This window comes from Gossypium hirsutum, chromosome A13, assembly GCF_007990345.1.
Source record: "Gossypium hirsutum isolate 1008001.06 chromosome A13, Gossypium_hirsutum_v2.1, whole genome shotgun sequence".
NCBI classification, from domain to species: Eukaryota; Viridiplantae; Streptophyta; class Magnoliopsida; order Malvales; family Malvaceae; genus Gossypium; species Gossypium hirsutum.
The window spans coordinates 91953008-91979156 of record NC_053436.1 but is presented as its reverse complement, the minus strand read 5'-3'; the positions used below and the strand labels follow the sequence as shown (position 1 = coordinate 91979156).

General features: G+C 33.6%; 1 protein-coding gene across 1 annotated transcript; it reads right to left on the bottom strand.

Moving 5' to 3' along the window:
- Positions 1-14072: 14072 nt before the first annotated feature.
- LOC107893508 (26S rRNA (cytosine-C(5))-methyltransferase NOP2B-like) lies at positions 14073-19770 on the bottom strand. Its single transcript, XM_041085251.1, is given in 19 exon segments — positions 14073-14227; positions 14314-14630; positions 14711-14763; positions 14766-14809; positions 14893-14972; positions 15053-15145; positions 15319-15393; positions 15481-15549; positions 15812-15921; positions 16700-16752; positions 17362-17435; positions 17543-17614; positions 17702-17776; positions 17871-17954; positions 18060-18193; positions 18280-18343; positions 18424-18602; positions 19249-19528; positions 19610-19770. Coding segments are annotated over 18 exon segments (1911 nt in total). The 5' UTR covers positions 19610-19770; the 3' UTR covers positions 14073-14172.
- Between the last annotated feature and the right edge of the window lie 6379 nt (positions 19771-26149).

Here is a 26149-nt window from a genome sequence, read left to right as displayed (position 1 = left end):
CCCTTTTAGTGTTGCTAGAAACTTGATTTCACTTAGAAATTCACTTAGAAATCAAAAGTTCTAAGTGAAGAATATGAAATTAGATTGAGAGGAACCAAATTGTAAGAAAACCAAACTTTCCTTCATTCTCTTCTTCACATTGGTTGTAAATTCTTCTTACTTCTTTAATATTTATCTAATATAAATGTAAATAAAATAATAAAAGCATCCCAACATCATGATTTTCATCTAAAGCCCATAATTTTATCTCCATTTTCATCAAAATCTAAGGGTTCATATTATGCTACAATTTCATGAATTAATAATAATAAATATATTTATCTTTGATCCAATGATCCATATTAAATCCTTGATCATAAAGTAAATCCAATGCCTCAAATTCCATACACATGTTCAATGGCATTTTGATAATTTTACCATAAATTATCTCACTTGTAAAATAACCATTTTGCCCTTGACAATTTTTAATATTTATAATTAAATCATTCCTATTTTTGATATAATTATAATTTTAGTCCTTCAAATTTTTCATATTTTAATTGAACCCCTCAATTTTAAATATTTACTATTTAACTCTTTCACTTTTCACTTCTTTTCAATTTAGTCTATACCTCAACTTAATATCTCACAAAATACTATGTGTTTCAATTTTTTTTTAATATCCATATGCCTTATCTATTATTACCTATATATCATATTTCTTTTAACCAATATGCATATTGTCAATATAACTAATAATAATATATCCACATTTCTTTTTTGTTGGTATTAATATTGTTGTCAATGCAGGAAGACGAACCATATTTAAAATTGGGGTTTAAAATTGGTGAGTGGTTATGGGTTCTAGGCATTTTATAAAAAATAAAAATAAAATTGGTTGTATGATATATTTTTATTATCCTTTAATATTATTTGAGCAGATTATATTTGCAGATATAATTAAATAAATAAATAAATAAGAAAACAAAGAGTGAAATAAACGGGAGACTCTCAAAGAGAAATAGATAGAATCCTAAAAGAATTGAAATTGTTGTTGTTAACACTCTTAAGTTTAAGTTTGCATTTAAAAATTTTGATTAATAATGATATAAATTTTTTATTCTTGTAAAAGATTTTTTATTGAGTTTGAATTAGAAATTCATTAATTAGAAAAATACTTAAAAAATAATTTAAGGGGGTGTTGGTTATATTAACCATGCCTTTGCATTGGTCAAGGCTGAGTCTATGCCACATTGAATGGTGAAGGCTTACACTGCATGAAATTTCTAAACACCATATTCCGCTTCCATTAGGTCCTTGTAGCTTCATTTTTTTTGCCTTCTTCCCTCCATACTTGCTAGTTGCTCATGCTGCAGTGTTGATGCTTATGTCTTTTGTGCTTTATGTAATGGACCAATTACAGCATAAGGTATTATTCTTGCAACTACAACTATGACGGTGATGTTTAGAAGGATGACATGTTAGCGAAGCTTTCGTTGGTGGGAGTAATATAGGTTATTTAAGGAATGCTTTCCCTATAGCCACTGAGTTATTGGCCAAGAGTGATCGTTGACTAGCTTCTCAACTCTCTGATTACACCACTCACTTAGCAAATTTGATAGCTTTGTACTTCAACACATTTGTTTAAGGTTTTATTTCTACGAAATTGAACCTTTCTGAGGATGTTCTCTTGCCCTTATCCTTACTCTTGCTATTACTTTCACAGAAAATAACACCTCGAGGGTTGGACCTAGGGTACTCAATTTTAAGCCTCATCCTAAGGTGCAATTTCCACTTGGGTTGTCTGCCTAATAAACTAGCTAAGGTTGGAAAGGTGTTGAGTAGAATGTACTTGCTAAACTTAGCATAAAGGATCCTTTTTCACTTCATGTCTCTTGGTTATCTCTATTGGGGGTATTTTCCTTCTAGCTTTTAGTGGGATATCAATATTCCTCAAGGTCTAAGAACTAACAATATCAAGCTAATATTCCTCATGGTAAGGGTAGGTTTTGTTGGGTGCATCCCTCCTTAATTAGGAATTTGGGAGATAGACCTTGTTGCAAGGGAGGTGTATTGTCGCGTGTGAATATAATATGCGAATGTATAGGTGTACACGTCAAATCAAGTAATAAAGTAGTAAGTAAGATCATCTCATCAGGGATCAGATAGGATTAATTCTGTTACACTATTACTATAAAATATATGAATCAGGATGTGGCAAAACAGAATAACAATTTGTAAAGGAATAATCATGTATGCAATATCAAAATCAGATAACTAACTTAAAATGTTGTGGCAAAGATACGGAGACCAAGTTGAAAGGATCTATGCTGTTGAATGGGAAGCTTGGGATTACTAAGATTCTTTCCTCATAACACAATAATGTCATGGAAAAATCTTAACCAATCTACTATTCAGATTAAATCTAAGGTAGGTTTCTTCTTTCGAGAGTTAGATTTCAAGCTACCCTACCTAAGGCTTTGTATGTCTACAAGCCTTAAGAAGGGTACCTAACACTGTTTCTTCCTTTCTCTGTAAGAAGTGCAGTTCTATGTCTAAAGTGCTATGAGTATTCTGTCAAATACTCGTTTTTATCATTCAATCACAATCCAACTCATCTAACCTTTTAAGAATTAAATCAAGTTTATGAACATACCATACATTCATCTATGTCTAGAGACTGCATGCACACATTTTAAAATAGCGCAAATCGAATGAAACAATAAATCTAATCAGGATAATGCCTTGGTCAATAAAGGAACTAAAGATACATCCAGCAATCCCAACCCGATGAGATTAGCCCATGTGCTGGAAATTAAAATCCAAAATGAAAGTATCATTCAACAACATATTTCCACAGTTAAAATTCATAGAAATCAATTAAGATAATGAAGGAAGAACTTCAAGAAGCTTTCGTCAATCCAGCCCTCAACTCTAGTGCTGTAATATCTTACGAAGCCCAGGGTTGAATGATTCTCCTTCTTCCTTGTGTTGCTGCTCTATTCCTTAGCTGCTACCTTCTTTCCTTGCGTCTCTAAATCTCTCACAAGAAATTATGTGAGAGGAAAAACCACATTTTCCTCTTTTTCTCTTTCTTCTTTTTATAGGGTAGGTCCCCCTCTCAGCATACATCTTTTTCTCCCTCTTTTTTAGGTGGATATTTCTAGTATAAGTACAGCTGGCTGAAAGTGGCATAGATTAACAGTTGAGTCAACATCTTCCTGGAATTGCCATGGCATTTGCACTGGCAATCTATCCAGCCTTTTTTTTATGACAAAACTTCACTCATTCACTTCTTTTCCTACTTTCTACACCTGCTATAAACAAAATTCAATTCCTTTCCTCCCACAAGTAAAAGTAACATATAGTGACATTAAAGCACAATCTAAGTTTCATGATGCAATGTTATAAAAATACCAAAATAATTTCCTAAAATGCAACTAAATTTACTTAAGTATGAACAATTAACCAAGTCTAGAGGCCTGAAATATAACTCTTTTTAAGAGTTATCATGGATCACATGTTTGGGGGATGAATTATCCATATTCATGGATGTTATTAACTCAAATTTACATTTCCAAAGTTCATTCATTTATGTTGGTTTTGTCTAGAAGCTATGAATGACATTTTTGGTAACCCTATTGCTCTACTATAAATATGAGGCTTTAGGAAGGCTTAGGTTAGGAGAAGCATCAAACACAATCACAAGTGAGTTTCACCAAGAGACAAAAAGAGAGAGAAAGAGCCACCATTGTGTGAGAATTTTAAATCATCCTAACTGGATGAGATATTGAATGTAATCCTACTCATATAAAAGTAGAAGACAAGTTTGTACTGGAATAAAGTCCTGTGGTTTTTCCCGTTTAGGTTTTTCGCGTCAACAAAATATTGTGTGTTCTTGTTGTCTTTAATATTTAACTATTATTTCCTATTTCAAGTACACAAAGAAGGAAAGAAGTATTCTCTTAAATATTTAGTTTCCCAAAAGTGCTATGTGAGCTAGGTTGTAATAGGCATCATTTGTCTTGTGTCATTCAAATGGAATGAAGCATTACTCATGATGGTAAGATGCTCAAACTTACGGTAGATAATTTCTCGTATTGGAAGCCAATGATGGAAGATCATATTTATTGCAAAGATTTGTATGTTCCAATTACAATTGGGACAACGGTCCAAGAAAAGAATGAGAAAGAATGGGAGCTCTTAAACTGAAAGGCAGTGGCCATGATTCACAAGTATGTTGGTCGAAGTTTATTCAAGCATTTGTCCACATACATTAAATCCTACGAATTATCGGAAAAAAAAATAGAGTCCATGCAGGGGTGAAGTTAGGAAAAAATTTAGGGGGCAAAATTAAATTTTCTATGTCTTTATAATTTTTAAAGGATTAAATCAATTTTTTTATCATTTTTAGAGGGGCCAATGTAAAATTTTACCTTTACTAATTTAAATTTTTTAAAATTTACAGGGCCAAAATGAAAATTTTCTAATTTTAAAGGGGGTCGGTGCCCTTGCCAGCCTCTTCTAAATCTGCCTCTAAGTCTATGATCCAAAAGAAGACGCTTTCGAATAATGCCCATCTAGTGAGACATTTGGTTAAGCTTGAATACAAAAATGGAGAAAGCATGATTGAACATCTAAACACTTTTAAAGGATTGTGAATCAACTAATCATGATAAATATGAAGATTGATGATGAGTTTCAAGGCCCATTATTACTAATCTCTTTACCAAAGAGTTGGGACACTCTCATTGTTACTTTAAGCAACTTAACTCCAGAAGGAAAGATCACCATGAACACTGTTTTAGATAGTTTAATGAATGAAAAGGCTAGAAGGAAAGAATGAGGTGTCCAGTTCAAAACACAATTTAGGTCGTTCTTCTCATGAGATTTGAGCTGGCATGATGCAGAAGCGATAACTTTTCCCTTCTACATGAGCACACACCCTAACCCATTCAAAGATGCACCCGTAAACATGACATATTCTACCCCCGATTCTAGCTGACTCAACACTAGGGCTTCAGTCAACGTTTTCTTTAGCTCATCAAATTTGTGTTGACATTCTTCAAACTAGTGGAACTTCTCATCCTTCTTGAATAATCGTGTCAATGGCATTGCAATTATAAATAACCCTTTGACAAACTTCCTATAATACCCCACCAGGCCAAGGAAATTGTGTACCTCTATAACACTTTTCAGTCGATTCCATTCAAGTACAACTCAGACTTTCTCAGGATCTACCTTAATTCCATCTGTAAAGATTGCATGGCTTAAGAAGAGAAATTCCTTTAGTCAGAATTCACACTTGCTAAATTTGGTGTATAGTTTTTTTTCTCAAAGAACATTTAAAATTATCTGCAAGTGTTCCTCGTGCTTCGCCTCACTTATCGAGTATACCAAAATGTCATCAATGAAGACAATCACACAACAGTCGAGGTAGGGCTGGAATACTCTATTCATTAGATCCATGAATACTGTCAGAGCATTAGTCAAGCCAAAAGGCATCACTAGAAATTCATAGTGACCATAGCATGTGCGAAATGCAGTCTGTGGAATATCATCCCCTTTAATCTTAATCAAGTAATACCCCAACTATAGATCAATCTTTGAAAATCCTTAGCTCCACTTAGTTGATCGAACAAGTCCTCAATCTTGGGCAGTGGATCCTTATTATTAATGGTCACCTAATTCAGCTGCCTATAATCAATACACAATCGGTGGGTCTCATCCTTCTTCTTCACAAAAAATATTGGTGTACCGCAAGCCGAAACTTTTCGTCTGGTGAACCTTTTATCCAACAGTTCTTACAACTAAGCTTTCAACTCCTTTAGCTTTACTGAGGTTATTCTATATGACACACTTGATATGAAAGTAGTTTTCAGTGTCACATGAATAGAGAACTTTACATCTCTATTTGGTAGAATCCCCAGTAGCTCTTCTGGAAAGACATCTGAAAATTTATTCACAACTGGTACCTGTCTAAAGCCCCTTCACCATCTTAGAATCCTGAATATATGCTAAGCAAGCATCTCCTCCCTTAACAATCATTTTTTGAGTTGAAACTGCTAAGACTAAACTGTTTCTGATATCCCACTTTACTCTTGAGACAAACACCTTATTTCCATCAACGGATACTAACCATACCCCTTTAATCTTACACTTAATCACTGTGTTATGTCTCGTCAACCAATCCATCCCCAATATAGCATCAAACTTATGAAAATTCAAAAGCATTAAGTCTGCCAAGAATATAGATCTACCAAAACTCAATAAATAGTCTTTTACCACTGTATTTACTACAGTATTTTGGCTTAAAAGATTAGTGACTATCATGCTAACCTTTGAAGGGACAACTCTAACACTCCTCCAGCAACAAACTTATCACAAATGTAAGAATGAGTAGGCTCACGGTCTATTAATGCATATATGCTAGTGTCAAATAAAGAGAATTTACCTATAATGACGTTTGGACTTCGGCATCCTCTTTTACCTGCATGACATATACTCTTGCTAAAAATTTCAGGCTAGGTCTAATTGTATTTCTTATCGAGGCTCCCTGGATTAACCCTAATTTTGTCATTGTCTTAGTCTTCACTTTAGGTTAGGACTCCCTAACTACCTAAATAGATTGTTCGATATTTCCTCATCCCCTCATAGGGAAATCCTTCTTGAAATGGTTAAAGGCTAAAAAATTGTAACATCCTCAAGTGACCTTCCAAAATATACCGGTATGGTTCTTCCCTCAACTATTACACACGAAAACCTTCATTATCTGGGATTCTCCCATGCTGGCCATGGATGTCGCTTGGTGTCCACTTCGCTCTCAATGGAAACTCGCAGCCTATGACTCCTTTGCTAGGGCAGCAGAATACCCCTTTACATCATTGGGTCTCTTGAACCTAACGTTAAAAATTACACCGAAAGCTTCGCGCTTGCTCTTTTCTCTATCCTTAACTTAATTTCTTTCTTGAATGGTTTCTTCCATTCTTTGAGCTTTTGCCGAAAGTGTAGCAAAATCCCTGATCTCAAAGGCACACAACAATGTCCTCAGTTCCTTATTTAAACCTCTTTCAAACCTAATACACAAACCCTTCTCATCTGGAACCAAGTCCTTGGCGTATTTACTTAACCTGATAAACTTCTTCTCATATTCAAATACTATCAACCTTCCTTTCTTGAGTTCCAGAAATTCTTTCTTCATCTGCTCGAAGAAGAGAGTACTGATGAACTTTTCTCTAAATTTCTTTAGGAAGAAGTCCTAGTTCACCAACTCTCTTGGGACTATGCTAGATATTGTGGTCCACCACTGATACGCCTTCTTTTCAAGCAGAGAGATAACAAATCTTAGATTTTCAACTGGAGAGAACTGCAACTCCTCTATTACCCTACAAACCTGGGAAAGTCAGTTTTCTTCTACAACTGGATCATCTTCCTTGCCTCATCTAACCTCCTTGGTACCTTTCTTACGGATGACTTCCAACGGGTCCTCTCTAGGCACTGCTATAGTTGGGACTCGAGGTGCAAGGTTTACTAGTGGTGCAAATTTTTTTGTCCTTACCATCTTCTCTAGTCTCACCGACTTGTCACAAAATCTATAGGACAAGGTTGGTACAGGTATCATGTATCATCTAACCTCCTTGGTACCTTTCTTGCGGATGACTTCCAACAGGTCCTCTCTAGGCACTGCTATAGTTGGGACTCGAGGTGCAAGGTTTACTAGTGGTGCAAATTTTGTTGTCCTTACCATCTTCTCTGGTCTCACCGACTTGTCACAAAATCTATAGGACAAGGTTGGTACAGGTATCATGTATCAGTCAAACTATTGTCCCATCACATATCAAGGCTTCCTTAGCCTTTGTCCCCAAACTCCCCAGCTCGCAGAAGGCACAGAACTGCTCACTAGTGGAGGGGCATTTCTTTCTATTTCCTCCCCTTCAACATTACTTGAATTTATCGACATTCTTCTTTACTGCTTTATTCGATACAATACACAAATTTAGTTAGCAGTACTAAAGAGGAATCTAGCCAAATTTATGTTACATGTATTCAGGGTTTCTAACTGACAATGGTTTTCGAGAATCGGCTATTCGAAGCTCTAATACCAATAAAACTATAGCACCTAATGCCCGACCCGATCGTTGGATCTAGGTATGGAGCTCCACGAGGCAAACTGTTGAAAACACTATACCTTCCCTTTCAAATTTCTTTGCAATTTCGCAGGTACCTGTTGCCAAACTGGTGTACCATTTATTTGAAAATGTATGTATATACTTGAAAGAAAAAGTTTCAAATGGCACCACGCCACTTTAAAGATTAAAGGTACAAGTAAATAGCCTTTTGACAGCAGCTTAAAAATATCTATAAGTTCATGCGAAATATTATTTCAAATTATTGTTTGAGCTATAGTTAAAACTCAACTTAATTTAGTCCAATATCACCACAACCCACATTTAATAAAAAGAAAAGCTAGCAATGCCATCAGTAAGCATTTCAAGCACATAATATCGTTTTCAAAATATAGTCTGGTGACTTATAAATGATGGCATGTAACAATCAACCTAGTACCCCCAGCAAATACATGTTACCCACGAAAACAAAGAAAGCTCACAAATGGTCGCTAATCTGGTTGATTCTCGGCTAGCTCAACTCTTAATCTAAGAACCTAAAAATAAGAAGAAGCAACAGGGTAAGTTCATGAGAACTTAGTGAGTTCTTAGAGAATGATTCCTACAACAAATACCATCAAGCATTAAGAGATTAGACTCAAACTGATGGACTAGTACGCCATATTTGGCAGGTACAACACTCCCTGGTCTGTAATATCGGCTAGCAGAAAGTATCGTGATTAGACTCAACTTATCTGTAGATACTAACACGTTTATAAACTTGTATAAGCTAGACACGGGCACAATTACTCCGCGTGTACACCACTTGTGCGGACTACCTTTTAATAATTGTTAGGCTTACTATTTACTCTTCATACAACGTGCACTACTATTTTCACACATGCATCATTTTTCTACATACTCACTTTATTGTGCTAGCTTCTTATCTTATTTTTGAATAACCATTTTTTTCCTGTATCTTCATTCCACCCATCAGAGATATTTACCAATCATCAAATCTGTATCCCCTTAAAATTCCCCCTTGTTTTTGAACATATATTTGTTCCCCTGCAAGGTCAGGTTTTCACCAGTCATGGTTTGCACCAAAGTGCCATACCGAAGGCAAAACATATTATCATGGTTCTTCTTTTTATCAACATACAAAACATCCATTTATTGCCTCATTACACCAGTTTGGATACAGAGCTTGTACACCAAAGAAAGAGTATTTTCACCGTAAATATATTAGAGTTTTGGGTTTGTTCCACTGTTTACACCCTTACATACACTAACTCATAAAACACATTTACGTAGACACGAACACCAGATTCAAGAGACAGTGTTGCTTACATGGATGTGCAATGTTAAGGGTTAAACGAAATAACACAAACTTCTGACTGAAGGTTTAAAGGTACTCACCAGAATGCTTTACTAGAGCTTTGTCTACTCTATCAGTTCCTTCCCCTTAATAATAGGACCTTCTCTTGTTTCTTTGGCTAAAACAATAAAACGGCCTCTTTAAACATCAAAGATAACTAAAACTTTATGAAGTGTCATGAATATGAAGACATGCAAATAGTTTTTGGATGGAAGTTTCCTTCCAATCCAGTATCCAATAAAAATCCTATAGAACCTCTCTTACAGTAGTTTCTTTCTATCTGGTAAAGCTTAAAGAAAGGTTTAAGAGTTTACTAGTAGGCAACTAGCACAAAAGCTCTCCTAAGCTTAACAGACAATATCTTCGTTAACAACGAAGAACTCTCTTAGTTTTTCTTCAATGATAAAAAAGTCTAGTAGAGAAGATGAAACAGAAATCTTCTTTACACTATCAGGCTATCCTATTTATAGATAACTCACATCCAAATCCCACTCGAGGTTGCTATAACCATTACTTGTTCTCACACGCTTCCACTAATTAATCACATCTTATGAGGCTCTCCAAGTCTCCTAATTTCTGACACGTTACCTACACTAGGACATTAGATGAATAAAATGTCAACGACACAAAAACACGAGTGGCAGACTTATTAGTGGGAAAGTCTGCTTAGTAAGGTTTTTGCCACAATCAAGAACTCGCCACTCTGCTAAGTGAAACTCTGTAGTATTGGCGGAGTTACCAACATTATCTAGTCTAAGTCTTGCAATTTAGGCGATCTTCGACAACGTAGTCTCCTGAATTGAACTAGTTCACCAAACGAGGGTGTGATAGTGAAATGGATTTTCTGATATCTACGTGCCACATCAAAGAGATGTTTGTGCTCTGGAAAAAGGAAGCCAGAACTAAGTAGGTACACAGATACGGAGTATGTGATTATTTTTTCAAGGGGAGTTGTCTCTTGGCAGTCAAAGCTCCACAAATGTGTGGCATTATGAACCACTAAAGCAAAATACATTGCAGCAACTAAAGCATGCAAAGAAATCTTATGGATGAAAAATTTTCTACTAAATTGGGCCACAATCAGGAAAAGTATATCCTCAAAGTGCTATTAATTTAGCTAAAACTTCATCTTATCACTCTCGGACAGAACAAATTGATGTTCGTTATCATTGGATAGGAGATCTATTAGAAGAAAAATTGCTTGAACTAAATAAAGTTCACACTAATCATAACTGGTCTAATAGGATGACAAAGGTGATTTCGACCAAAAAGTTCGAAGAATGTTGTTAAGGATCCAGTTTGTTTGCTCCCCCCAATTAAGTCAGGAAGGGGGAGATTTATTAGGTGCACTCCTCCTTAATTGGGAATTAGGGAGATGAACCTTATTGCAAGGGAGGTGTATCATATGTTTAAGGGATGAAATATCCACATTCATGTATGTTATTAACTCAAATTTAAATTTCCAAAGTTCATCCATTTATGGTGAATTTTTTTTTTAGAAGCTATGAATAACATTTTTGGGAACCCTACTGCTCTACTATAAATATGAGCCTTTGGAAAGGCTTAGGTTAGGAGAAACATCAAGCACAATCACTAGTGAGTTTCACTAAAAGAGAAAAAAAAGAGAGAGAGAAAGAGAGAGCCACCACTGTGTAAGAATTTTAAATCATCCTAATAGGATGAGATATTGAATGTAATCCTACTCATATAATAGCAGAAGGCAAGTTTGCACTGGATTAGAGTCTCGCAATTTTTCCCATTTGGGTTTTCTGTGTCAACAAAATTTCGTGTGTTCTTGTTGTCCTTAATTTTTACCTATTATTTCCTATTTATATTACAAAAAATGGAAAATAATTATTCTCATACATACTCAATTTTCCCAACAAGTTTGATCATGTTGTTGTGGTTGAAGTAGCTCACTTTGAGCCCGGAGTTCTAATACTGCGTGGTGAGAAGATTTTCCCATGGTTGCCTTTGATTAAAAAACCTAAGCTTGGGTACATGTTGGAGTATGGTTTTGGTATATAGGATAGGAGATATACAAATAGTATACATGGCTATTGTTGAGGCCAACGACAAAGGTGTTGCCATAACACTTTTGTATTAGGGAGCAGGGTAAGATAAAATTATTGGGCATTTCTTTGATTTCTTTTTTTTGTTTTTTTAGAAAGGGAATATTTTTCATTGAGTAGATATATGGTTTTTTTTTAGTCTCAATCCCCCACAGATGATGCTAATTCTTTATATAAGATTCAAAGTTGGTGGTTAATAATGATTATAATGCCAAAAGCAGCAAAAGAGGATTTTGGAGAAGAGAATGAATGATCTAGTGTTTTTGTAGGAAGAGGTCCCTTGTATAGGAGGGAGGGAGGGAGAGAAAGAGAGAGAGAGGGAGAGATCTTTCTTTTGGTCGAGGCTAAGGGTTTATACCTTTAACTATGATCCTGAGGTGCCACATGTCATCTTCCCATAAGGGTGGATGTGAGGAATGGTTCCCAAGAGTGGACGCTCGAAGGGTATGTCCGAGGGATGGAAGTATAACAACATCAATTTTGTCAAGTTTGTGTGTTGATTTTTTTTTATATGTTCATATTCATATTATTTTTTCTATTTAGAACATTATAAATTTTTATATACTATATACTTTTATATCCTAATAATAATTTTTTACGCATTTTTAACGTGTTTGTATGTGTTTTGCATTCAATCTTTTGTGTTATGTTATATTTTGCATAGCTTGTCATAATAATTCAATTTAAAGAATATCTTATGTTTCGTATTATGTTCGTGTATGTGCTTTGTGTTTATGTAAGTTTTTTTTTTGTGTTACATTATCTTTTGCTAATGGTTCAATTTATAAAATAACTTGTGATTTGTGTTGGTTTGTATTGTGATTGTCTTCATCTCATATTTTACATTTTTTATTATAGTGATTCAATTTCAAGATGTATATGTTTGTATTACTTTCATATTATATTTTTATGTAACTAAATTATTATACGTCCATTTAATTTTTTATAGGTTGCTTGGTAATTCAACTTAAGTAGATTCTGATGCATTCACGAATTTATATTATATTTAATCATTCTATATTTTAAGATAGATTCAATGGTGGTAAATTGGAGTAATTTATTACATTTTCGTATATTTTTGTACCATTAATATTTTAACGATCCAATCGTTGAATTTATCAATATAACTATACTTGTCATACATGTAAATTTTCAAATTAATCCAATATTTCTATAATATCAATCTAAAATACATTATATATTAATATTTATTGAACAGCTTGAAAAAATTTTACGCAAAACAAATAGTTAAAAGATTTTAATTGATGTCAATTTGACATGTATACTTTATATGAACGGAATAGAAAACATGATAGTTAGATTGCAAGAATACTAATCATATAAAACTTTAAAAAAAAAAGAATATATTTTACACCAATATAAATAAATCATTCTCGTTATTTATATATCATGTTTTAACTTGTTGCATGTTGTATATAATTGTTATTTATTAGGGTTAATGCCCACTTACGTAGGGGAATTAATAAAATTTCAATAATTTATTTTATTAAATAATAAATGTTATTTATAAAATTTATTTTATTAAGTAATAATAGGTTAAAATAAAAAATCTAAGCTTGATTTGGTTGAGTTCATTTCGGTTAAATTAGATTTGGATAAAAAAAAATCTTCAAATAGTCTCGCTTGAACTTAAATTAAATAAATTGTAAAATATTTGTATTTAAATTTAATTATAAAATCATATAAATATTAATATAAAATAATTCATATTTTTAATATTTTATTATTTTTAAGCAATAATGTATTTTTTAGATAGAGTAGAACTAACTTAGGTCAGACTTTAATTTTTTTAAAATTAGACTTCAATATTACCCCACTTAAACCACGAACACATTTACTCTGAGTAAGCATACGAATCAAACTCTTTTTAAATACATCATTTAGTTTAAAGTTTTTTTTTTCCTTTAGTTTCAAGTTTCTGACATCATCAACTATGAAAATAGCTTGCAACAGATTGGGTGCCATACAGATCAAATCATTTAAATTTAAATTTAAATAATTATTTAAATAAAATTTTATTTTAAACATTTTATGTTAAATAATCACACATGAAACTCCAATCAATGTGCAAGTCTGTAAATGAATCACTTCACAAATATTATTTAAATATGTAATAAAAATACTTTTTCATTTTCAAATAAATATATAATATTTTAAATACATAAAAATACAAAATAAAAACCGAAAATACAGAAAAAAAAAAAAAAGTCCCTACCTTTCTCCTTCTTTTCTTTCATTAGCCTACTACAGTTCTTAGCATGTAATTTACTTTTATATAGATTATATTGATATTAATATTATATTGGCATCATGTTCAGTATTTCATGTAATAACAATTCCCTGTGTTATTACAATAAAATAACATCTAATCCTATGTTACTTGCACAACTTCCTCTAAATGCATATCTACACATTACGGGTATGTCCATTTTTTAATGTAATTGAAACAACTTTCGTGTTGTATCTCCCAACTCATATGAAACATAAAATCAAAACAACATATGTATTGAAGAGAAGTTGAGAAAAATAATGTAATTTAATATATATAATTTTACAGACTATATTCCAATTATGTCTGATAAATTAGCAATTATCACTGCTTTATGTGCCCAAATTCTTACTCTTTCCTTCCTTGCTTCCTTTTTTCCCTCATTGCCTTTCTTTTACCTTCCCTGTAAGAGTTCAAAATGTTTCTAATTTTTAGCTCATGCAATCATACATTAAACAACTTTAACAAGAACTGAAATCTGGAATTTACCTTGCTTCAGATATTTCTTCTTTTGAGGGAAATCTTCTTTTCCTCTTTTTTGATGACAAAGGCGACTCTACCTTTCCAGTTTCAGTTCTTTTCTTCGTTTTTGATGTTGGAGGTGATTCTACCTTTCCATTTTTGGATAAAACATTCTTCTTTAAGCTCTCCTTTTTCCGTTTATTGCCTTGTTTCTTCAAGTTTTGTTTAAGCTCTTCTGTGTTGTCCTTATCTATAGGGGTATTCTCCGGTCTCTGAGTTTGCACAATGGTTTCTAGATCTTCAGAATTTATGGGATTCTTCTTCGCGTTGCTCATTTTCTTCAACTAAAGAAAAAGAAGTAAGCAATCTGTTTGAAACTGAGATCTTTTAGGGTTAATGCTGGCATTTTAAATTCAATATATACCTTGGCCACAAAAAATCCATCCATATTGTGGACATGAGGATAAAACCGCCTTGGTTTTCTAAGGAGGTGTGAAACTGATGTTCCCTAAACCGGATATATCTGGTTAAAGAAAGAAAACAACATCAGAAATGTAACATTGATCAAATTAGAAGGAAGTTGAATGAAAAAAAAGGGATTGTTACCCAGGACATCCAAAGTCAAGTCCACACGGTACTACTTTGACATCTCTCTTCTTGAGTGCATAGTCGATGACCGCTTCATTCTATAGAAAGATGGGTCTAAATGAGAAAAGGAGAAGACAATGCGCAGGGTATAAAATCAGAAGGGCAACCTTGAACAAACCTCTGGAACCATTATTGAGCATGTTGAGTAAACAATGTATCCGCCGGATTTGGAATTTGCATCAACCATATCGATTGCAGCAAGTATCAGTTGCTACAAACAAAAAAGATTTGAGATTGCACGGATTAATCTCTTAGAATATGCAAGAGATACTCATGACAAAAGTATCAACTCCTTGCCTTCTATTCCAACTTTGAATCAAGGAGGATTATTGGAGTTCTGAGATAAACCAAAAATGGCAAAAAGTTCATAGAAAGAACATGTACCTTCTGCAAATGGGCACATTTTTGTATATCATCCAAACTTTTAGAGGTCTTAACCGATGGATCTTTAGTTATAACCTGTACCATAAAGAAGAAATCATTCAGTTCAAGCACAAAAAATCAAGTGATGTGCCAGAGATGAACAAGGCGACAAGAGATGCTTACCCCAGTACCACTACAAGGAGAATCCAACAACACTCTACCGACTGAATTCTGACCCAAAACCTTGGGAAGCTGTACGTTAAGATAATAAGAAAAAGATTTAGACAATGTCAGCTTTGTCTCCTAAGTGCATAGGATCCTCATGGTAACAGAGAGGACAAGTTGATGCAATTTGTTTTTGACCTACAACTAATCCAATACATCTTGAAATGCAGCACTTAAAGAAAAGGGCTTCAACGATTTATGCTTTTGAAGCCTTTGAACTCGAAACATCATATCCGTCAAATTATCAACCTTGATATTGTATTCTTATGAAAAGCAGAAAGATGCTAACCTCCCTCCCATCATAATTACAAACTATTGTGTTTGTTACACCCATGCGATGCAAATTTGCAGTAAGTGACTTCAGTCTTGCTTCACTAATTTCATTTGCATAAATTATTCCTGGTCAAAATACCAGCAAAATATCAAAAACTGAATTTGGGAACAACTGTAAAGAAATATAGAACAAAAAGCATACATAACTATCAGAGATAATTACTTATGTTTATTCAATTAATTTGGCATAAAGAGAATAGCTTCTTAGTATATACAGTTTCCCACTAAGAGGAACATGACCCATAGCAGTCCATGGCTCTCTTTGATGTGGTGAAAATATCAAGGTATCCAGACCAATCATTCTTCCTTTTTACTTCGCTTAGTCCCTAATACCTTATCTGACCAGGTAAATTCTCTAAACCAAGGTTAAAAAACCAAACTGGAGGTCTAACCAGTCAGAACCCCGGCTGGTTAGACAGGGCGGTTTATTTCTTCTCCCTTTTTTAATTTAAACATTAAATGATTAAATAAAAATTAAATATAGTTAAATTTTAAAACAATAAGCATTTGACTTAATGGTATAACCTTCAGTATAATTCTAAGTAGTTTTTGGTCCAAATCTCAAAAATATTCTTGTATAACAGGTTGAACAGGTTAAATGCCGGTTCAACCTATCCCTGGTTCCTTGTGCAGCAGTAGCCTGGATAGGCCACTGATCCCAGTTGAACCAGTCCAAATAGCCAGCCAGGTCTGATTTTTTCAACCATGTGAGGAAACTATTGACCAAGCCAACCGGACTAAATATTCAACATGGTCAAGGAAATTCACTAAGGTAAAATAAAACAAATGCGACATTAAAGAGACAACATTTAGCAATTTTGAATGAAACATCAACTGTACGTACCACTATTTTTCATGAGCGCAGCAACATAAGTCGTTTTACCACCAGGTGCAGCTCTGTAACAAGCACATTCAGAATCAAACAGGAGAAAATACCAATTGCCATTACTAAAATTTTATTATTAACAGGATGCTTATATCCGAAACACTAAGCTGAAGCAATTTATCCTTTATCTAATTCTAATGTAAACGTGGAGCACTTGAAATGCAGCACGGCTACCAAGAGGGAAACAAACTTCATGTTATATGAATGTTCACCTATTCAGGATTTTACCCTACATAGAGTGTGTAAATGCATTTCTCAGATAATACATGTAGACTTATAGTTAGATTTCATGATCCACACACCCATAACAGTTATGAACCACCAAAACATAATTAATTAGATTAGTGTCTGCCCCCCAGCCACAAACTTGAGCTTTACTAATTTGTATTTTTCAGCTTAATCAAATGGATAAAGAAAAAGAGACTGCTAGCACAAAGTTGTAATGTAGACGCTGCAAAATATAACTATGAACCCCCAAAATTCAATTTCTAGAATATGGTTCACATGGAGATATTCTTCAATCATAAATATCGGTAGTAAAATAAATAAAGAAACAAACAAACAAACAAACAAAAAGGCAATGCATAGATAAGGATAGCTAACAGAATGGAGTAACTTACGCCATATCAACTACCCGTTCCTTCTCCTGAGGAGCAAGAGCCATAACAGGCAAAAAGGAGCTTGCACTTTGTATCTGTTAATTGAAAAAAAATAAAGATAACTGAAAGTGCCAAAAAAAAAATTATATTTACTAAATAATTATATTATTACATAAAAAACGTACAATGAAAGGGCACATACATAGTAAAAGCCAGCCAAATACTCCGGAGTGGCACCAATGGGCACATGCGAATTATAAACCACCAATCCAACCTACAAATACAAAATCAACATGCCTCTTGTACTCCATTGGAAATTAGAGGATTCAAAAATGAAATTCATAAACATGAAAGATCTTACTTTTGACCACTTGCTTAATTGGTCCAGTTCTACTCCTCTTTTGGAAAGAACGTCGGCCAGATCCCTTCTGCGAGTCTGCATATTTAAGGACATTATGCCAATAGTTTGAGCAGAGATGCATAACAAGTCAAACACTAAAAGACAGCAAACATAGAATGCATATTCACACCCTTAAAGTGTTAGTCCGGATACATGTAGGTCGAGGCTTTTCAAAAGCTTCAATAAGTTCCATGAGTTCAACAACCGGAAACATCTATAAAAGAGATGACAGGAGTTAATATAATAATTGATCAGAAAAAATTGCTCCAAAAAGAAAAGAAAAAAAATGCAAACTACACAACACGGAACAAGATTTTACATCAACCAAGACCCTGATCAGGAATTCATTGTAGCCATAGTAAGAACCCAAATCAATTTTAAGTTGGTCAATATAATCCTTCCTTGTCGTTCCTTCTTGCCTCATATCCTTAAAATTTGAGAGCACTCGAACAACTAAAAGTAAATGAATAAATTCTTAGCTACTCAGATCATAAATGGCTAACCGTTAAAAGAATACGGTTAGCAGAAAAGTCACTCACTCTCTTTTATTCTCATCTGAAGATTTGCAAGATCGGGCGGACGTTGTTGCTCTGCTTCAAGTTCCTGAGTGATACCACAAAAGGGAGGACATATAAGTACCTTAATAGAATTGAAGTGATACTAACAGCAAGTCAAAGGGCAACCTCTTTTGTTGGCAGTCTGAACTCATCAGACTCTTCTTTAATGTTCAGCTCCATCTCAGCTTGTGCATCTTTTTCTTCCCTCGCACGTTGTTCATCGATAGCCCTGGACTTCTCCTCTATATCTGTTTCATCTGAATCAGAATCGGAACCCGAACCTGAAGTGGAACCTGAACCACTGTCTGCAAAAACATGATAGAACAATAACCATTATTAATTAGTTAGCTTGAAACATGGTGAAATTTATGGAACCTGAAAATACTTTGCAATGCCACTGCATGGAAAGCTCTATTGCTAGGCTTTGGAGACTTGATGAGTTACGATTTCACCAAACTTGTACTAGGAGCGTCTATTCGGTACACACATACAAATGTTCACTTCCATGACATGGGAACTTGAACAACAAGATAGATGCAAACTAGAATTTCAAGTTTGCCATCCACAAACTCACTAAAGGCCATGAACAATAAGTACTTCACATGAATCATGTCCAAAACAAATTTGTGCCTCCTTGAAGCTAAAAACACAAATTCCAACTCTTCATTTCTCTAAAATATCTTTCTTTCGCACATACTGTGATGCTATATATGAAAAAAGCATTGGATACATACCCATCTCCAAAACTCACCCCAAATCCATGTAATGCATATATGTGATGAATATATGACAAAATTTAGAAAGAACAAAACTGAGTATAGCAGCATTGGATGCATAACCATAAGACACTCACCCAGAGTCAGAGTTACGTAAAAATATAATTACAAGGCATTATATTCAATCCAAGTAAAGCATATACATAATTTACAAGGAATTGACAAAAATGGGTACCTTCATTATCATCACTTCCTTGAAGGAAATCATCAGCCAAGGGAGCATCATCCTCATCTGAAATTTCAGAGACATCATCATCATCAAAATCAGACATTTGTTCATCTCCATCCAATAAGTCTCCAGCTTCTTCTTCTTCTTCGCTGTGGCCATCAGAGACATCATCCAAAACCTCATCTTTTTTGGTGGGTCGCTTTTTATCAATGAAAAGATCATTCCTTTGCTTCTTTTTTGGAGGTTGGTTCTTTGATTTCGCTCCTTTGCTCTTATTAGACGCCATCTGAAGCAGCAAAAACACATAACCAAGTTTGAGTTGTTCTATTACACCTGAGTCAAACCTAAAGCAATATTGAAGTTTTACCTTAAAATTAGGGTTTTGGCAGCTTCTATCTTCTGGGAGCTGTTAGGGTTTAAGGTATGTATAATATCATATTTTTGTAATAACGGTACTATGAGTAGAAGACATACAATTCAATTCAAGGAAGACTGGAGGAGGAAGACCCTTTTTTGGGCCAAATTTGGTTCAGACTGTTTTAGGGTTTGGGTTCGGATTTTATTAGTTTGGGCTTAGGAGTAACTTCCGGAAGCAATTTTTGACTAATTCACATAAATAATATAAAAAATTAAATTCTGAAATGAGTTGTGAGTGGGATTAATTACCAAAATAATATATTTTTAGGAGGTGCCTTTTTTATAGGTGTCACCATCTTTTTTTATAGTAATTCTTTTTTATAAAAAATATTATTATTTTTTAAAATATATATACAGGGTCAAAATACGGTCAACAAGTCAAAATACGAGTTGAAAATACTTGTGACCCGTGTGACGCTACCTGGACTGGTGGCACTAGTAGCGCATGTCAGATAGGCGGCATTGGTGCTACTGACCAATCCTTTCCGACCCCCTGCACCCCTGTGCCAAACACCCACGCCCCAGCTTTTCTTCTCTTTGCCTGTTGTGCACACTACTAAGCAGTGTTGTCCCTCCAAAAGGGAAAAAAAAATTTGAAATGGGGGACTTTATAAGCATGGTCCTCCATAAGATGAAGGCACTGGGGAAGAAAAGAGGAAAAGAAAGGAGGAGAAGAAGAAAGAAAGAAAGAAAGAAAAGGTATATATTATTTTAGTAAATAATTTTTTAAATTTGAAAAGGTTAATTAATATGTTGTGAATTTTTTTTGTTATTAATTATTATCTATAAATTGTTTATGTTTAGTGTTTATGGTTTTGGTTTAATAATTTTTATGAATGTAATTTTTTTTTTGCTTTTTTATAATTATTTTAAAATTATTTTGTTAGTAATTGAGGATTATGTTATAAATTGTTGTGTTTAGTTTAGTATTTTGTGATTTTTTGTTAATGTAAAATTATTTTGTTAGTAATTTATGATTAGGTTATAAATTGTTAATGTTTTGTTTTTTGTGATTTTTTAGTAATGTAAATTTTAAAAAAATAATTTTATAGTTATTTGTTAGTAATTTATGATTAGGTTTTAAATTGTTAGTGTTTTGTGATTTATCAATAACCTAATTTGTTTTTAAAAAATGTTATAGTTATTTTATTAGTAATTTATGGTTAGTTTACAAATTGTTAGTGTTTAGTTTATGGTTTTGTGATTTTTTAATAATTTATTTTTTTTTTAAATAATTTTATAGTTATTTTGTTAGCAATTTATTATTAGGTTATATAAATTGTTAGTGTTTAGTTTAGTGTTTTGTGATTTTTTATTAATGTAAATTTTTTTATAATGTAATTTTATTTTATTTTTATTTATTTGACAATTTTTATTGATTTATTAAAATGTAGATTAAATTTGCTGTTATATAATTTTATAAGTTGTTTGAAAGAAACTAAACAGCTATGTTTCTATTTTTATTTTTTATTCATATGTTATTTTATGTTTAGATAGTTTATATTTATTTTAATTATATTATTATTGTAAACTAACATAAGTTTTTTTTTATTGTAGGTAAATTATGGGAAATTATGAGATATTTACTGTGTTTTTCTATTTCTAAAATTTCAAATTATTTACTGTATTTTTTGCAACAAATTAAATGAATTCATTTTTTTTAATGCAGATTTGCAACAAATGGGCTCTTTGATTAATAATGATAATCACATATCAAATACTATTAATGAGATGGTAATGAAATTGTTATTTGATACTCACATCATTTGCGGAATTAAATTAGATTGTATTAACTATTTTGCTAATTTAATAATGTCAAGGCCCGTACCGCACATTGAGGGGCCGTGTTAATAGTGTAAAGTTTCTACCAGATGAATGCCTAATGTCATACTTGGAGTTAGCCGGATTCAAATCAGTGGCATTGATCTGGACCTTTGATTTGCGATACGATTTAATTTCTGCTTTAGTCGAATGATGGCTTCCAGAAACCCACGCATTTCATTTGTCGTGCGGGAAGTACACTATCACTCTACAGGATGTTGCATTGCAGCTCAAGCTCCCCATTGACAAGAATGCGGTCACGGGCATAAGTTTGATCTCTAAGCCAGCCATCCTTTGGTATAACTTACTTAGACGCTCGCCCAATGAGAGAAAATTTATGGGTTTGAAGTTTTCATGGCCAAAGGCCAATTTCGAGCATTTGTCGAGTACTGCCAATGAATGAGAGGTGATGCACATCATTCGAGCTTACATTATGCACTTTATAGGGGGTGTACTCATGCCAGATGCAAACGATAACAGGGTCCACTTAATGTACTTACCCCTATTATCTAATTTGCATAACACTTGTTCATACAGTTGGAGGTCTGCAGTGTTAGCCATGTTGTATCGTGAACTTTGTCGAACGACAAGTCTTTCTGCGGTGGACATAGGCAAATGCCTTATATTTCGGTTCATCACTCGAATTTTTGACATGAAATGAGATGACAATCTAAAACCATCATCTTGATTACTCAATTCAGTCACATTTCCAAAATCTTCACTCATAACTAAACAATTAGCGGAGTATGTATATATATTTTATTTATTTCATTTTTTTACAGAAGATAAAATTATTTATATGAGACTTAAGTACTTTTATTAGGCAAGTTTTAAAAGTGAACAATCTCTATGAAATATTGACTTAGCCACAATATTTTCAATTCTACAAAACACTTGGCAATCAAATTAAGCAATAAGTAGTTATTCATGAATTGCCCAATTATTTGAATTAACGAAGCATAGGAATTGAAGGTTAAATTCCAAAACAAATTAAAGAATAATCTCAATATAAGAATTAACACATCCAACAAAAAACAAGTAATAGCATGACATGTCTTACAAATCCCCTCTACTTAGCCCATATTGCCTTCAATGTGCAATTTTAAAAGAATAATAAAGAGAAAATTTAAGTGTACTCCCCGTTTTAATTTGGCAGAGAGGGGTGGATGTGGCCGCTTTGCAATATAAAGAGGATATTTAAGATTTGAGCCCCCATTGTATCTAGGAAAGCCTTAATACGGCTTAGTCATTTTTCTACAGCAAAAAGGGGCTACTCCTCTTGCTTCTTAGGAGCTAGATTGTGTTGTCGACGAAACTCTATTGTTGCGAGTAATTTGTATACCTAGAGGAACAAAATAAAACGTAGTAGGGGTACTGACAAGTAATCCCATTGAATCTAGACAATATTCATCTAAACAATCCATAACATATACATATGTAAGAGATGAGAAATCAATTCCCGATGGAAAAATTTGTGTGGCTAAATGCTTGATATATGGGCCGAGAATTAGTAGTCAGTAGGCTTGCAAAATGAAATGGAAATCATGTGCAAAACAATAACCTAAATTGACCTTATAATTGGAGTGCATACACCATAAAAGAATAGTTTTGTCTTTGCTAGGTAGACGAGTTTCATTACAACCCGAATAACTAAAGACAAGAAATCTATGAATGTATCTTAGAGTCGATTCATGCACCAATAAGGCTTTAGAGGTCTTAGAATTGTAAGTGTGGAATATAGAGTTAGTCAGAGCCGAATAAGCAGCATCGGCATCGGAATCGCTAGGTATGTCAAGTAAAGCAATATGGTATGAACCAGATTGAATATTGTCAGGGTCAGCGAAACCCATGGCTATGTTAAAATCTGAAATTGACATTCTAAATGTATTACCAAGCAATCAGAAGCAGACAATGTTCTAGGTTTCAACAGTCATCATGGAATTTATATCGAATCTAAATGTTGTATAAAATTCATATACGAGTTCATAGAATGCAGTACATTTAATATTCGCATAAGATGTCCAACAAATAACATTGATATAATTAAATACATCATTTCGTAAATCAAGTATATCAAAGGTAAAAAAAGAGATAATCTTAAAAACCGGGATTGAGTGATGTCAAATTTCGTCGCATTTTGTGTGGTTTTCTGGGGATGTAAAATTTAAAAATCTCAAAAGTCTTGTCTCCAGTGGCATTATTTGCTATTATTTTTATTTTAGAAAATTTTAGATCATATTTGTTAGGCATTAAAATCATTATTTTTTTGACCATGTAGCTTTAAAATATTTGATCAAAAAGAAGGACGCGAATTCGAGGTTGATTAGATAAATTATTCTTTTACAAAAGTTTGACCTTGAGATAAAAGACAAGAAAGGGTGTAAGAACTTAATAGCAGGCCACTTAAGTTGATGTCGCTCTCAAAAGATGATACGCCTCTGAAGGATGATTTCCTAAACGAGAATCTATTTACGGCACAAGTAATTTACCTATGATACACAGATATTGTAAATTACCTCATTACAAGTATTATCTCTTCTAACTTATTGTAATTTGAAAATGACAAAATGAAACAAAATTCATAGTACTATATTTGGGACGATCCCTACCTATGGAAACATTGTTCTGATCAGGTAATCTGACGATGTGTCATAGAAATCGAGGTACAATCTATTCTAACCTTTAGTCATTTTTACACTCGTGGAAGATATTTTGGCCTTAAACTGCACATAAGGTACTTGAGTGTAGCTTATTTTGGCCACACATTTTCTAAGATGCTTACTTATTTTGTAAAACTTACGAGAGATGTCAAAAGGTGGATAATTTGAGTGAATGAATGAAAAATTTTGATGTATGGAGCGTCGATTTCATGGATCTATTCATTTCATTGTTTGGTAATATTTATATTGTGCTCGTTGTTGATTTCATGGGTCCATTCATTTCATTGTTTGGCACACCAAGAACGTTGATCAGCGATATAGGAACACATTTTTATAATGAGATAACCAATACACTATTGAAGAAGTATGAGGTAAAACAACGAGTGGCCACAACTTATCACCCAAAAACAAACGGTCAAGCAGAAGTCTCGAACCGTGAAATTAAGTCAATTTTGAATAAGACTATAAAACAAGATAGGAAGGATTGGAGCATACGACTAAATCATGCATTGTAGACATACCACACTGTTTACAAAGGGCCCAGAGACACATCACCTTACCAACTTCTATTCAGTAAACCATGTATCTTCTAGTGGAGCTGGAACACAACACATATTGGCCTGTCAAACAATGTAACATGGAGTTGGATGCCGTAGGTGAATATAAAAAATTACACATTACAGAGGTCGAAGAAATCCATTATGATGTATATGAAAATACCCAAGTTTATAAAGACAAAATTACAGTGTTTCATGACTAGAATATATCTCATAAAAAATTTTAGTTGGACAGAAGATGTTGATGTGTGATCTCACGTTAAGGATTTTTGTAGGTAAACTTCAAACCATATGGCTAGATCCTTTAATTATTACTAAATTGTTTCCTCACGGTGCAGTGGGAGTTAAAAACGAGGAGTCTGGAAAATGCTTCAAGGTCAATAGATAAAAGTTGAAACATTTTTACGAGAACTTCCAAGTGCACGTAGTGGAAGCATTAATTTTCAAGGAGAACGAATAAATTTTCAAGTCGTCGAGCTAACAACGTTAAACAAAAGTGTTTTTTGGGAAGCAACCCATATTTATTTTAATTTATTAAATTTTGAATCCAATTTAATTTAGGTTGAAACTATAAATTAATAAGATTGTTATTTAACCCATTTTAACGTGTTGTTTCCTAGAAACGTTGGTGGAGGTTGTTATTTTTTATTCAAAAATCAGATTTCTATTATGGCATGGGCACGTCGTGCTTAGTGCTGCCATTCTCTACCACATACTCTACCCAAACCCAAAACCAGCCTAAAAAAAAGCCCAACCGCCCAAATCTGGTCTAAAGAGAAAAAAACCCAAAATCGACCAAAAATTAAAAAAAAACCCAAACCGGTTAAAAAAACTCACAAAATGAAAACTCCCATTCCCTTTCTTCTTCCCCATTTTCTTTTTCTTCTCCATTTTTACCTAATAAAACCTTAAACTCCATTAAAACCTTTCTTCATGCTGCCACCACCAAACGCTTCGTTCACCTCTATTTCTTCTTCCTAACTGCTTCTGCACCTTCACCCATAAGAACCACCGCTTCTTCAAACCCAAAAACTACCATCCCCCATCCTTAAAACACCAAACCACCGCACCTACTACCATAGGTTTGCGCGTGGCTTCCATGATATTTTTCGAACTCATCGATCACTCACTCTTAGCTCATATATCACATATTTAGCCACACAAATTTTTCATCAAGAATTGATTTCTCATCTCTTACATGTGCATATGTTATAGATTGTTTAGATGAATATGGTCTAGATTCAATACGATTACTTGTCAACACCCCTACTACGTTTTATTTTGTTTCCCCAGGTACATGAATTGCTCGTAACAATAGAGTTTATCGTCAACGACACAAAATCAACACCTAAAAAGCAAGATGAGCAGTACCGTTCTACTGTGGAGGAACGACTAAACCGTATTAAGGCTCGCTTAGACACAATTGAGGATAAAATCTTAAATATCTTTTTT